Source organism: Chlamydotis macqueenii, chromosome Z (genome assembly GCF_036417535.1).
Source record: "Chlamydotis macqueenii isolate bChlMac1 chromosome Z, bChlMac1.mat, whole genome shotgun sequence".
NCBI classification, from domain to species: domain Eukaryota; kingdom Metazoa; phylum Chordata; class Aves; order Otidiformes; family Otididae; genus Chlamydotis; species Chlamydotis macqueenii.
The window spans coordinates 16,242,654-16,255,167 of NC_141593.1; the positions used below are offsets into that span (position 1 = coordinate 16,242,654).

General features: G+C 48.1%; 1 protein-coding gene across 1 annotated transcript; it reads left to right on the forward strand.

Annotated features, from left to right (window-relative positions):
* The first annotated feature begins 1,226 nt into the window (after nt 1-1,226).
* Nucleotides 1,227-12,282, forward strand: ISL1 (ISL LIM homeobox 1). Its single transcript, XM_086770733.1, has 6 exons — nt 1,227-1,259; nt 2,107-2,296; nt 5,177-5,436; nt 7,367-7,653; nt 9,090-9,257; nt 11,641-12,282. Exons 1-6 carry the CDS (start codon nt 1,232-1,234, stop codon nt 11,755-11,757), a joined length of 1,050 nt encoding a protein of 349 aa, XP_086626859.1. The 5' UTR covers nt 1,227-1,231; the 3' UTR covers nt 11,758-12,282.
* The last annotated feature ends 232 nt before the right edge of the window (nt 12,283-12,514 follow it).

Genomic DNA, 12,514 nt, shown 5'->3' on the forward strand with positions numbered 1-12,514 from the left:
CAGCGCCGCAGAGCCTCGGAAACGGCGAAGTTCGCGCCTTCACCCTCATTTTTTTTTTTAATATTAATTTTAAGATGTTCTCCACAGGGAAAGGCAGAAGTTCTTCACTTTTCTCCAGGAATCTCCATTCCCAGTTAGCCTACGAAACCGTCTAAACACAGGATGCGTTTCTATTTACAGACTGGGAAAAAAAAAAAAAAAAAGGAACGAAAGAAAGGAAAATTATCTGAAAGGGATTCGAAAACATAAATAGAACGGAGGGACTGTTGCCAGACAATTTAAGGTAAATATTTGTACCTTCTCCGACCTTGTGTGTGACAGAAATAGGTGAAGCTTTTACCCGCAATTTTGGGGGAGAGGAGGCTCAAGGGCGCGCGGTAGCCGTCCCATCTCGCTGCTGGGGCCGTGCCCGGCCCTCCCCGCCCAGGGCGGCTTCGCGCGAGCGCACCGGAGCGGTGGAGAGACAAACGCTCGGAAAGAAAGTAGTTGGATTAACGCCACCCCCTCCCCTAAAATATATATATATATATACGCGTGTGTGTGTGGAAATGGGCAATGCGGCACGGCCAGCCCGGGAGGGGGAAGGGGCGGAGAAGCCCGAGCGGGGCCGGGAGGGCGAACGAAAGGCGCGGAGCGGCGCAGCTACGGAGCGAGAAGCGCCTGCCCCCGAGCGCCCGGCCCGGCTCGGCCGGGCGCTGCCGTGCGATCGCCGGGACCGCGGCGCCGCGCCGCCCGCAGCCAATGGGCGCCGCGCGGGCGTGACGTCCCCGCGCGTGACGTCAGGCCAATGGCGAGCGGGCTGAGTTGGAGCAGAGAAGTTTGAGTAAGAGATAAGGGCGAGGCGAGCGCCCGCGCCGCCAGCGCCCAGCCCGGCACCGCCGCCGCACCGCACCGCACCGCTCCGCGCCTCTCCCGCGCCGCTCCGCTCCCGCACCGCACCGCGCCGAGCGGACGGACCCAGCCGCTCCCCGCACCGCGCCGCGCTGCGCGCCCCCTTCTCTCTCCGCAGCCCTGACAGTGTCTCCCACGTCGGTGGGGGTTTGTTTTGCCTTTTTAATTTTTTTTTTCATTTCAAGTCTTTATATTTTTTCTTTGCTTTTGTTATTACTACTTCTGCCTTTTTATTTTTATTTTTTATTTTTATTTTTAGCAACAGCTCTCAAACCTACTTTGGGGTCTTAAAACGAAACCGTACACCATTTCACTGTGGACATTACACCCTCTTACAGATATGGGAGACATGGGAGACCCACCAAAAAGTAAGGCGGAATTTTTACCGTTGTCGGAATAAATGTGCTGTTTATTGTAACCGTCTCAGGCAGGCTAATTGCTAGAGAGCCGAACTTCGATTGAGCGGTAGAAAAGGTGCCTTTGTTGCCATGCCTGCATGCTTGCTGTGTTTTAACCTCGTAGCCTTGTACGTTGGTAGCCTGGGATCCTGCTCTCTTTTAAAGTCTGGGGAGCAGGCAGGATTTTAACGGCACCTCCACACGCGGAGCCTTAAAGTCTCCCGGTGCTAGACGGCGGCCAGGCTAAACTATCCCAGCGCCTGGTCCGTCGAGGGGTATTAGCGCTAGACTTGCAAAAGAGAGCGAGTGACAACCGCAGCGATGCCCGCTCTGGCTGGCATCTTGGCTTCCCCCCTTACACGGCCAAGGGCTGGGCGGGCAGCTGCGCGTTCGCCGTTTGCAGGCTGAGCCTCTTAAATAATGAAATAAAACATACAGGCTCTCTCCCCGTAAGGAAAGGAGTTCCGACAAGCAAACAATAAAATAAAAATAAAACAACGAGGGAGTTTGGAGTTTTGGTTCCATGCAAGGCTTGCGAAACGAGGACCTTCGCCTCCAAGACTGTTCGCATTTTAACATGTGTGTGTTCCGCCTCGTTCCTAAACGAACGAGGTTTTGATGGCACCGTTCTGTTACCATCCAAAAGTGTAATACTCCTTAAAAAAAAAAAATAAACAAACAAAACAAAAAAAAAAACGAACTCGAAAACAACAACAATGCTCCCAGAGTACGCCCTATAAGGGAACGACACTGAAAGTGTGTTTATCTCTGTAGGAGAGTAAACGGTTAGTCAATCATGTATTTATTTTCATTTCAGAAAAACGCCTGATTTCCCTATGTGTCGGTTGCGGCAATCAAATTCACGATCAGTATATTCTGAGGGTTTCTCCGGATTTGGAATGGCATGCGGCATGTTTGAAGTGTGCAGAGTGTAATCAGTATTTGGACGAGACCTGTACGTGCTTTGTTAGGGATGGCAAAACCTACTGTAAAAGAGATTATATCAGGTACGCCATTTAAGTTGTTTCATTCTTTGGTGAGATTTCTTTTTCTATTTCTTTTTTTTTTTAATAAATATGACAGGGGCAGGAAGATAAAAAAATGTGAAAAAGAGGGTGAAAATACAATTGGTATGTTTTAAAGTGATTTCCCTGTGGATAGAGACGCGAGGAGAAAAGTTAGAGTAGTCAAGTTTTTTATTCCAGAGATTGAAATGCAAATTTCTGTATAAACAAAAATACACTCGGGAACAGCTAGCGACTGTGTGGGACCCTCCTGAGGACTTTGGCAATGCATCCTGTGGTTCTAATAAACTGGGGAATCGTAGGTAATGGAGAATATTTTCAATGGTGTAGATATTATGAGCAACATGGAACTAACCGCTTTTAAACATGACTGAGAAATGCACCTCCTGTATTTTTGCAAAGGCATAATGGGATTCATTAAAAGGCACTTCATGCCGTAAAAATAAATACACGGGGTGGGGGGATACTATTTAAACTAGGCCGACCAAAAACAAAACAAAAAAAAAAAAAGAAAAACAAACCCGAAGTTTTCTTCGGAATGAGGGATCCTTTCATGGGGAGGTTAAAACCGAGACTGAAATGTTTCTTCGCTGAAATAACTGACATTTAATCTTTTTAAATATTAACCCCTTTGGTGATATCTGACTGCCTTTTCTTTCTTATCTTATCTGTACTGATGAATTAGACAGAGCAGATCAAATTGCCCATCATCTGTTGGTGAACAATTGGGTATATTTAGATAATGGAACCGCTTCCTTCCTCACATTAAAATCTGGTAACTGATAAAATGTGAGAGTTGCCAATCCTGACACTACAGAGAAACCAAAGTAGGAATTTCGAGTGTGTTTATTATTTGTGCTCCTGGGTCATGCTGATCCGTTTCAGTGTCGTCTGCTGAGTTTGCCAAACCAGAACTTGGTATGACACTGAGGTACGGACACCATTAAAAAAAAAAAAAGTTTTAGGAGTAAGTACCTACCTAGCCACCTAAGATACCTTTTCTAGTTTATTTGAAACTATGACTTGAAATAGAGCACTTGAGTCTTTTTTTTCTCCAGTGCACAATTCATAAGCAGATAATTCCATCAAGCCATGTTGTGAGATTATTGTCAAAGTTTTATCATGGTGAAAAACAGCCTACTTCTCCCCCCCCCCCCCCCCCCCCCCGCCTTCTGTTTTAAACACAGTTTGGAGCCTTGCTTTTGAATGTTGCCTTTTCACTAATTTCAAAGGAAATGAAAACGTTTGGACTGAGATGTGCTCGCTTACCTCCTGCTAGAACTCAGTGGGAGAAATTTAAACAAAACAAAAAAATAAATTTGCAGCTTTTCTAAGTTAACACGTGATATATTTTGTTTGCTACAATTTTATAAGTACGATGTACGTTATGTGCAAGTCGACTTTGAATTAGACAGTGAGCCCCCCCCCCCCCCAACTTTTGTACCTATCAGTACATATGCTTTGCGATCGCTCTGTTCCTTTGCCGTTTTGCTGTCTCTTTGGGTTTTTCTTTCTTCTCAAAACCTGGCAATTTGGAAATAGGCAGCTCTGAACATAGGGCTAGTACACCCCTGTAGACACAGCGGCTGAAGATGTGTGCAAATAAACACCTCTACCCACAAGCACACCTCACAGACTGTGTCTCGACGGAAGTGCGCTGGTGAGGAAGCGTATGCGGATGAATGTTAGCTCAGCTCTAGGACCAGCTTTTGCGGTTCTGGACCGCGTGCGCGCTTGTGCGCGTGTATCCGTGCATTTGCGGGAAGATGTTAGCTTCACCGGGTACCAGGAAGGCCAGCCGAGAAGCTCCCGGCAGGAGCCGAGAGGCTGTGCGGGTCCGGGCAGTCGAGGGGGAGCGTTTTCTCGTGTTCTTCTGTAGGTGGGCGAACCGTCCCCCTCCCCTCCACGGCAGACGAGGAGCCTGCCACCCACTCCAGCCTGTCACCCTAGAAACCCCCTGTTTGTCCTGTGGGGCTGTCAGAGAGAAGTTGCCTTTTCCTTGCTGCCGGGGGGCTTGAGCCTCGGCTCAGAGTGGGGGCGTCAGGGGGAGGGGAGACGGGGCCGGGGGCTGAGGCAGAGGCAGGCTGAGGAGCCAAAGCCCCCCAAACGCCTTTTGGCTGGGGGCAGGGAGTTACAGGACTGTAGATATGAGCATGTATATACAGAGGGGGAGGGTGTGTGCATGCCTACATTGTTGTATAAGACGAAGCCGCTGAGAGAGGACAGGGGTAAGGGCCCCTGCCGCTGCCCAGAGGCCGAGCTACCGGCAGCCCGGGCACGCGTTAAAAGGTCCCGAATGGTTTCCTCGCAAAGCACCCCCCGGCTAGTCCCCGGGTGAGGCTGGCACGTTTGTGCGCGGGGAGTGGGCTGCAGCTTCACCAGCCTCACCTTTCCCCGGTGCGTCCGGGCGGGGTCCGGTTCAGCCCCAGGCCAGGCTGAGTCAGGTCCCCTCGCCGTGAGGAGGGGAGGGTGGGAGGGGGCAGGGACCAACGTCGCCTGCTGCAGGCCGGGCGCTGGGGCGGGAGGGAGAGGTCGGCATCTCCTCGAGGAGGAACGAGGTAGCTTTTTTGTTTCTCCTTCCACCTCCATGCCCACCGATGTGTCCAGGAGCCCAGGGCATCAGGGAACTGGCAGCAAACGAATCCGTTTTATTCCTTTCCTTTCCCGGATTCTGTATTTTCAAGGCTTGCTTAACTAGCCGGCTGCGTGTGGCGGGTCTACGCGGTGCTGCCCACCAGCGGGAGTGAAAAACCTCTCTTTCTTTTTCCCCTTCCTTTCTTCTCCCCCTTCTCTCTGCCCTCCACCTTCCCTCTCCCTTGCTTTCCATCCCTTCTCCTTCTTTCTGGGCTGGGCCCCGCTCAGGTTGTACGGCATCAAGTGCGCCAAGTGCAGCATCGGCTTCAGCAAGAATGACTTCGTGATGCGCGCCCGCGCCAAGGTGTACCACATCGAGTGTTTCCGCTGCGTGGCCTGCAGCCGCCAGCTCATACCCGGCGATGAATTCGCCCTGCGGGAGGACGGCCTCTTCTGCCGGGCGGACCACGATGTGGTGGAGCGGGCCAGCCTGGGGGCCGGGGACCCCCTCAGCCCCCTGCACCCCGCCCGGCCGCTGCAGATGGCAGGTACCGCCCCGCCCCTGGCGCCGCGGAAAAACCGCGGGGTTGGGCGCAGCCCCCCCACCCCCCCACGCCCCCTCACCCCCCCAGCGGGCAGCGGGCGTGAGGCGGGGACACCTGCGCGCGGGGGCCGCATCCCCACAGCCTCACACACACCTCCCCCCCCCTGCCCCCTATGCCCGTCCCTGCAGCGGGTGCGGGGCTTCCCGGGAGCCCGAGAGAGACGACCGGCTGCAGGGAGCAGGTCTGCACCCGAGCGCGGTGTCCTCCCCTCCGCCGCCCGCGGAAAAGCTCAGGGGGAAGCAGGGGCCGAAAAAAAGAGACAGACTTCATAACTACAGGCGAGCACTTAGGCTGTAATTTAAAACTGTCAACAACCTAATCTTCCGTAATTGCCTTTTAAAGTGACTCTGCCTTCTCCAAACGTTTTATGCCGCTTGACGAGAATTTCACCTTAAAACTAGGTACCGTGACTTCAGAGTCGTCCCGTCTGACGGCTCTGCTCACACCCTCAGCTCTCCAGGGGTGCACCAGACAGGCAGGGGCGCTCCGCTTTAGGCAGGGGCATTCCTGGCCAGCCAGCCTGGACAATGCGAGGTTGGCCGGTGTCACGGCTGCGCAAGCGGCCGTAACTCCAAACGTTATTTACAAACGCGGCTATGTTTAAACGGGCTCGTTTCCCGCTCCTCAGTTGCTTTCAGGTGACATATCTATATTTAGGGGGAAATAATCCCGTAGCTGAGCACGGCAGGGTTTTAGAGAGATCGCGCCTGCTCCCTGCAGCGTGTGTCCGCAGGTCTCCGAAAGGCAAATTGTGTCGGCAGGTAGAACGCTGCTATAGATTTGAAGCCTTCGTTCTGTCTTCATGGCATTTGCTGTTTTACTGTTATAATCAGAAAAGTCGGAACATGACCGTACAGAAGCAAGCGCTTCTGAATATTAGCTAGCCAGAGTTTTAGCGGAAAAAAAAAAATCCAAATAAAACAAAACTAAAAAAAAAAAAAAAAAACAAAACTAAAAACTCCCCCCCCCCCAATACCCAACCCTAATGTTTTTATTTTTCCCTTGACTGGGTCAAATTACATCTAGATAGCTACAGCTGCACAATACACAGAAGAACAGCAGAGTCACACGAATACTTTCAGCTCTTGATGTGACGCAGCCCGGAGGTTTCCGTTTCTTGGCGGTTTCCACGAGTCGCTAGGCTTGTTCCCCTTTTAAAGAACTGGCGAAACATTCGGTTTCTTTTTTTTAAGTATTCATCAAAAGTCGACATAAATTCACGTAGCACTTCCGCTTTCTAAGATAGGCCCCCATCTTCCGAGCTCTGGGATACGGGGCTCTCACGGGATTTTCCTCCGCGGTCACGGTGCAGCGGATTTGGCTTGTTTTGCTTTGTTTTGGAAGGACCCACCTGCCGGGAGCTGTTGCACGTTATGGCAGACTCTTGGCTCAACTGAGCTAGATTCAGTATACAAGAAGCAGACCCGAATTGTGATTAATTTAAGAAGTAGTCTTTCATTATTTTTCGGGGCAGGAACCAGTTTTGGTGATTTGTCAGGAAATAAATACATAAAAACCCTCCCCCTCCTTTCCTAGCGCACACACACCTTAGCGAACTCGCCCTCCCCTGTCAAGGCTCATACAGGTTCAAGCTTCTGTCATTAAGGGGTTTAGGAGGGTAGTTTGTTTTTGCAAATTAATTATCTGTGGAGTCAGAATGTCAGTCCTGTCACTCCACCAGCGCATAAAGCAGAGGAGGCTGCAGGAGCTCCGGTAGATCTGACTGCTTGAAAGGCCTTTGAAAGAGGGTTCATCACAACCCTCCCCGTCGCTCCCCCCCCCCTGCATCCCACCAGCTTAGATTCATAGCCTCAGCAGACTCCCTGCTTCCTACTCATGGGGATCCTGTTCCTCCCTTCCCCTTCCCTTACAGCAGAACCTATCTCTGCCAGACAGCCGGCTCTGCGACCCCACGTCCATAAGCAGCCCGAGAAGACCACCCGAGTCCGGACTGTCCTTAACGAGAAGCAGCTTCACACCTTGAGGACCTGCTACGCTGCCAACCCCAGACCCGACGCCCTCATGAAAGAGCAACTGGTAGAAATGACCGGCCTCAGCCCGAGGGTCATCAGGGTTTGGTTTCAAAACAAGCGGTGCAAGGACAAAAAAAGGAGCATTATGATGAAGCAGCTTCAGCAGCAGCAACCCAATGACAAAACTGTAAGTGGCTTCAACCTCTGGCCGTGTACTGCCTTCCTTCCCAAGGAGAAACACTCGGGCCACCTCCAGCCGGCCTCGGGGGTCGATTTGACGCTTTTGATTTTGTCGCAGCTCCCTTAAAACAAAGAGAATTATGCCTATCTATTACCCGCTCGCTCCTGTTGTCAGTGCAATTAAAACAGACTACAGCCAGGAGCGGGTGTAGGCTGATCGAGTGAGCACACGTCTTGTGGGGCTGAGGATACGCAGCAAATTAGACTACTCTGCAGCGAGAATTGTGACCTGCAGAGCCTATGGGATGTATACAGGGCCCAGCCCTGTATAATATTTATACCGCAAATGCAAAGGACTCCTTGAGGGGAAAGTGACGCTTTCGCCCTCTTCTATGGTTTTACACAGCAGTAAACCCACAAGTAAAACCCATGAGTAAAAGGGAAATTTGATGTGTTTTCTTAGCACTTTATGTACTACAACCTCTATGAGTGTATTTGTCAGTGCTTTTACTATAGAAAAAGGCAAAGGCGATGCCAAAGATTTTGGAATTACCAAAGAGATTACTTAAAATACAGATAGTTCTCGCTCAGAAATAAATTGAATTTTTGTCTGCGGGCATATGCAAGTGTGACACAAAAAAGTGGAAAGCGCTGGGTTCAGCAGAGCGAACTGACTCCCTCCCTTTTAAGCCAACTTTTTTTTTTTTTCCTGTTGTTGTTAGTCCACTTGAAGAAGAGTCTGTTATTCTCCCTGTGTATATTGACTGACCTGAGAATGACTATTAATTCATAAGGCTGCCTAGTTAAGTTGAATTTAAGGAGTTTCATTTTACCCTGTTGGAATGCAATAAAACACGATGTTATTAACTTGCCTGAACAATCTATTGGTCGAGGCTTGGAGTTATTTTGTACACAGTGCCTGCACCACAGGGCATAGTGGGAGGGCTGGGGTTTCCTTTTTTATTTTTTTTTTACTTCTGATTTTCTTTTACTTTTTTTTTTTTTTTTTTTTTTTTTTTTCCCCGGAAAGAGCGCGGTACTGATGTACCCCAGGTTTGCCGTGCGGTGGATATACGATCCAGTTAAGGTCAGGCAGAACAAAACCAGCCTGGATGCGAAACAGAAAGGCAGCATGATTAACCGTTTCTGTGCATTGGCAGCCGAGATACCGAGCCCTCGTGTTTAAGAAAGTTTGGGGCGGAGGGGGAATGCCTCGAGAGAAATAGCAGGATTAAAGGGAAAGAAAGTAAACTTCCACCGTGATAAATGCAACGGGTAGAAATAGGCTGACCTAGAGCAGAATAGAGTAAGACATTCACAGCAGATTAACAAAGCAAATACAGGCGACTGTATAGATAAGATAGAAAGCAGTTTATTGACTCAGCGCTTATATACAATAAAGTTGACCAAGCTCATTAACATCTTTTGCTGGACTGTTTACAGAATATCCAGGGGATGACAGGAACTCCGATGGTGGCTGCTAGTCCGGAGAGACACGACGGCGGTTTACAGGCGAACCCGGTGGAGGTGCAGAGTTACCAGCCGCCCTGGAAAGTACTGAGTGACTTCGCCTTGCAGAGTGACATAGATCAACCTGCTTTTCAGCAACTAGTAAGTGTGGGTTCCCAGCCTGAGCAGGCCAGCCTGTGCCGGGAGCAAAGCGATGGGGGATTCTCTGAACGTGCCGGATACCCTCAGAGAGACGAGCGGTCCCGAATAGCCGGGTTTTCCTGAAATTGCAAGGTGGGCACGACGGCACTCCGTGAGTGCGGGTGAGCCGAAGTGATTTAGCAGGGCTTGGTGCAACATCTACTTGAGTGCAACATCTGCCTGAGCTCACAGTGGAGCTTTTGGGGAGCAGCTGCGTAAGGCCCGACCCGGGTCTGAGCTCGCACTCAGCTCGCACCCTCCGGAAAACTGAAAACGTCTCCTTCCAGAGACCTGGAATATCCTCCACGTGTCGTTTAACCCTACGACCATTTAAGAAAGTAGTTTCTAAAATTCGCCCCTCCCCTTACCCCGGGCCAATTTTGCCTTGATGCAACAGGGTGCATTTTAAATATACGTTCACAACGTCAGCCTGTGCCCTTGTTTTGTCACACGAACAGGAGATGCTTAGTTAAAATTTTTAAGTCCTGTTTCAAGTATATACCCCTAGGCATAACTTCATATATATAAAATATAGGTCTATATATACACCTATATGTATATATACATATATATACACCTATATATATATGCATACACAGATACATACACATATATAGCTTACATTAAATGTAGTGCTTTGGAATGGGAATTGTTAGTACGTATTCACGTGAAATATTCAAACAGTATAATAACTTGCCTCAAGCCAAAACAAAACAGGCCTTTTAGCATAAATTCTGTTCTTAACTCACTTCCTTATGCCTACATCATTTGGCAGCTTATATGGGACCATATAATCTACAGTACTTAGGCCCAACAAGGCCCAACAATTAAAGACAGAAGTTCAGCCTTAATTCAATTTCCCGGCCTAAGTGTGTTAAAAGTAGACCTTTAAAATAATAAGGTATGTCCTGTATGGTTTTTCAGTGACTCAAAATAACACTTAGTGATGAAAAATTAAGATATAGAGCCTTTTTTGATCTGTTGCGCATTTTTTCGACATGAAGCTATGGAAGACGTAGCCATGCTTAGAAACGTTTTCAGACCTTTTCAGGTTAGTATCACACTCTCTTGCAGGATCGCTTTTCTTTTGACCAGTGGCAGGCTGCGGCATTCTTCCCTCCCCTCGCACACCGTGCTCTCTCAGGAAGCTATAGCACAGTAGCAGGGCTGTTTGCATCATCTTACCTCTAGAGCAACCACTAGTTTTCCAGCTTTAACCAAGCTGCCAAGCAGACACAAGAAAAATTGATCTCCTTTGGCTGCCTTACTTACTGTGCCTTAACAGAATAGGTGACTATAAAACCTTTGATGCAGTGAGTTTTCGTACGGAACCGGGTGGAGGGGTGAGGGGGGGTGCGAGGGGGTGGGGGAGTGTGTGGGGTTTTTTTTGTTTGGTTGTTTGGTGGGTTTTTTTGTGTTGTTTTTTTTTTTTTTTTTTTTTTAAAAGACAGAATGGAAGATGGATAGCCCAAATACACACACGCACATTGGTAGACAGATCATTAGGCAGACAGATTAATATTGATATACATTGGACATAATGCCCGATACCAAAAGCAGTTAAAATAAAGAATTGTGGATGTAATAGACGGTTCAAGACACATCTCTAATGTGGAAAGGCCCTTAATCACAGGATCGGCCAGCTAAATAGGTGCCAAAGAAATGCTCTTGGATTAGCAAAGCTCCACCCTTCAAATCATGCCTTTTCCCAACGCTGCTCCTAACTAACGGGAGCCGCGGGGCAGGCTAGGATGGAGAAGTGTGACCTCTTTTATCAAACTGACTCTCGTTAAGGAAAGATAGCACCCCCTTCAAATCACAAATGAAGGAGAATGGCTTGTTTCAAATGCCTTCTGCTCTTGAATGATCCTTCCAGGTTTATTTTAGTATGTGCAAAAAAAAAAAAAAAAGGGGGGGGGGATAACCTTGCAGTTTCATGTCAAAAAAACACATGCATTCTTAAATAATTGACTAGAACATCCTGTTGGGATTGCCACTCTTGCAAGGCAGGGAAGAAAGCCTCATTAATAAGTTTGTTTGTTTATTTGCTTGATTTTTCAGTCTTTTTTATAAAGTTTTTTTTCCAGCCTGCTTTTTTTTTCCAATGATTTGGCCGAAGGCCTGAAGAAGTTTCCTATGAAGCCAATAAGGAAGCTAAACAAAGCAACAAACAGTGACACAGCCTCCCGTGGAGATCTATCAGGCTGTTCGGCTGCATGCCTATGTATTTACTTTTGCGTTCCTTGCCTTTGCCTGCTACTTTTATTTGATTGTTACAACTGTAACAACACTTATTTTTCTTATTTTTCTTCTTTGTTTTTTTTTTTTCTTTTTCTTTTGGCAGGTTAATTTTTCAGAAGGAGGACCCGGTTCCAATTCTACTGGAAGTGAAGTAGCATCAATGTCCTCTCAGTTGCCAGATACACCCAACAGCATGGTAGCCAGCCCTATTGAGGCATGAGGAACATTCATTCAGATTCCTGTTGTTGTTGTTTCTGCCCTTACCCTCATCCCTTACCCTAAGTTCCCAATGTGATGTTGGGACTCCGAAATTTAGGGGGATAAAATATTTAACAACTCTGTTACGAACCTAGCAAGGAACTACTCCACGAAATGAACGGAGTCATGTTTGAAAAGACAAGGTAATATGGTAGCAACACTGTGAAGACAATCATGGGATCTTACTAGAATAAATACTAAAAACAAAAAATAAACAAACAAAAAACCACAAAAAACCCACAAAAATAATAAAAAACCCGCGCTATTCAATGATCAGAGGAGGATTGAAAAGACGTTTTCAAAACGTAAAGGATTTGTACCCGCGGATCTTAAAAAAAAAAAAAATAGTGGGAAAAAAAATTATCTTTTCATTTGACTGCACATCTTAGAGAGAAACCAAGGTAGAGGGACTTCCTATCTAGTCTCTCCCAATCCGAACGGTGCTGTTTCTATATTGGTGATTGCCTTGCCAAAAGGAGCTCCGGTAGGTTTTGCATCATCAGGAAAGAGACGACTTAGCCCTGCATTGTTGAAAGATTCATTGCAGGAAGGCGGAGCTGCATTGGTTTGCAATGTTGTTTTTAGTTGACTCTTAACAAGGGGTTGTTTCCTGGGTCTCTTCTAGCATGTACTGTAGGGGGGGGGGGGGTTGGTTTTGTTTGGTTGAGATCCACTCTCTATCAACTCTGAAGCGATTAAAAATAGGTTTTTGAACTCCT

Bases quoted from the DNA above. Each gene is read 5' to 3' on its own strand.
- ISL1 (XM_086770733.1), top strand. From the start codon at position 1,232: ATGGGAGACATGGGAGACCCACCAAAAA. The intron at 2,297-5,176 runs GTACGCCATTTA...GGCCCCGCTCAG, and splicing joins TGTAAAAGAGATTATATCAG to GTTGTACGGCATCAAGTGCG. The intron at 5,437-7,366 runs GTACCGCCCCGC...CTTCCCTTACAG, and splicing joins CCGGCCGCTGCAGATGGCAG to CAGAACCTATCTCTGCCAGA.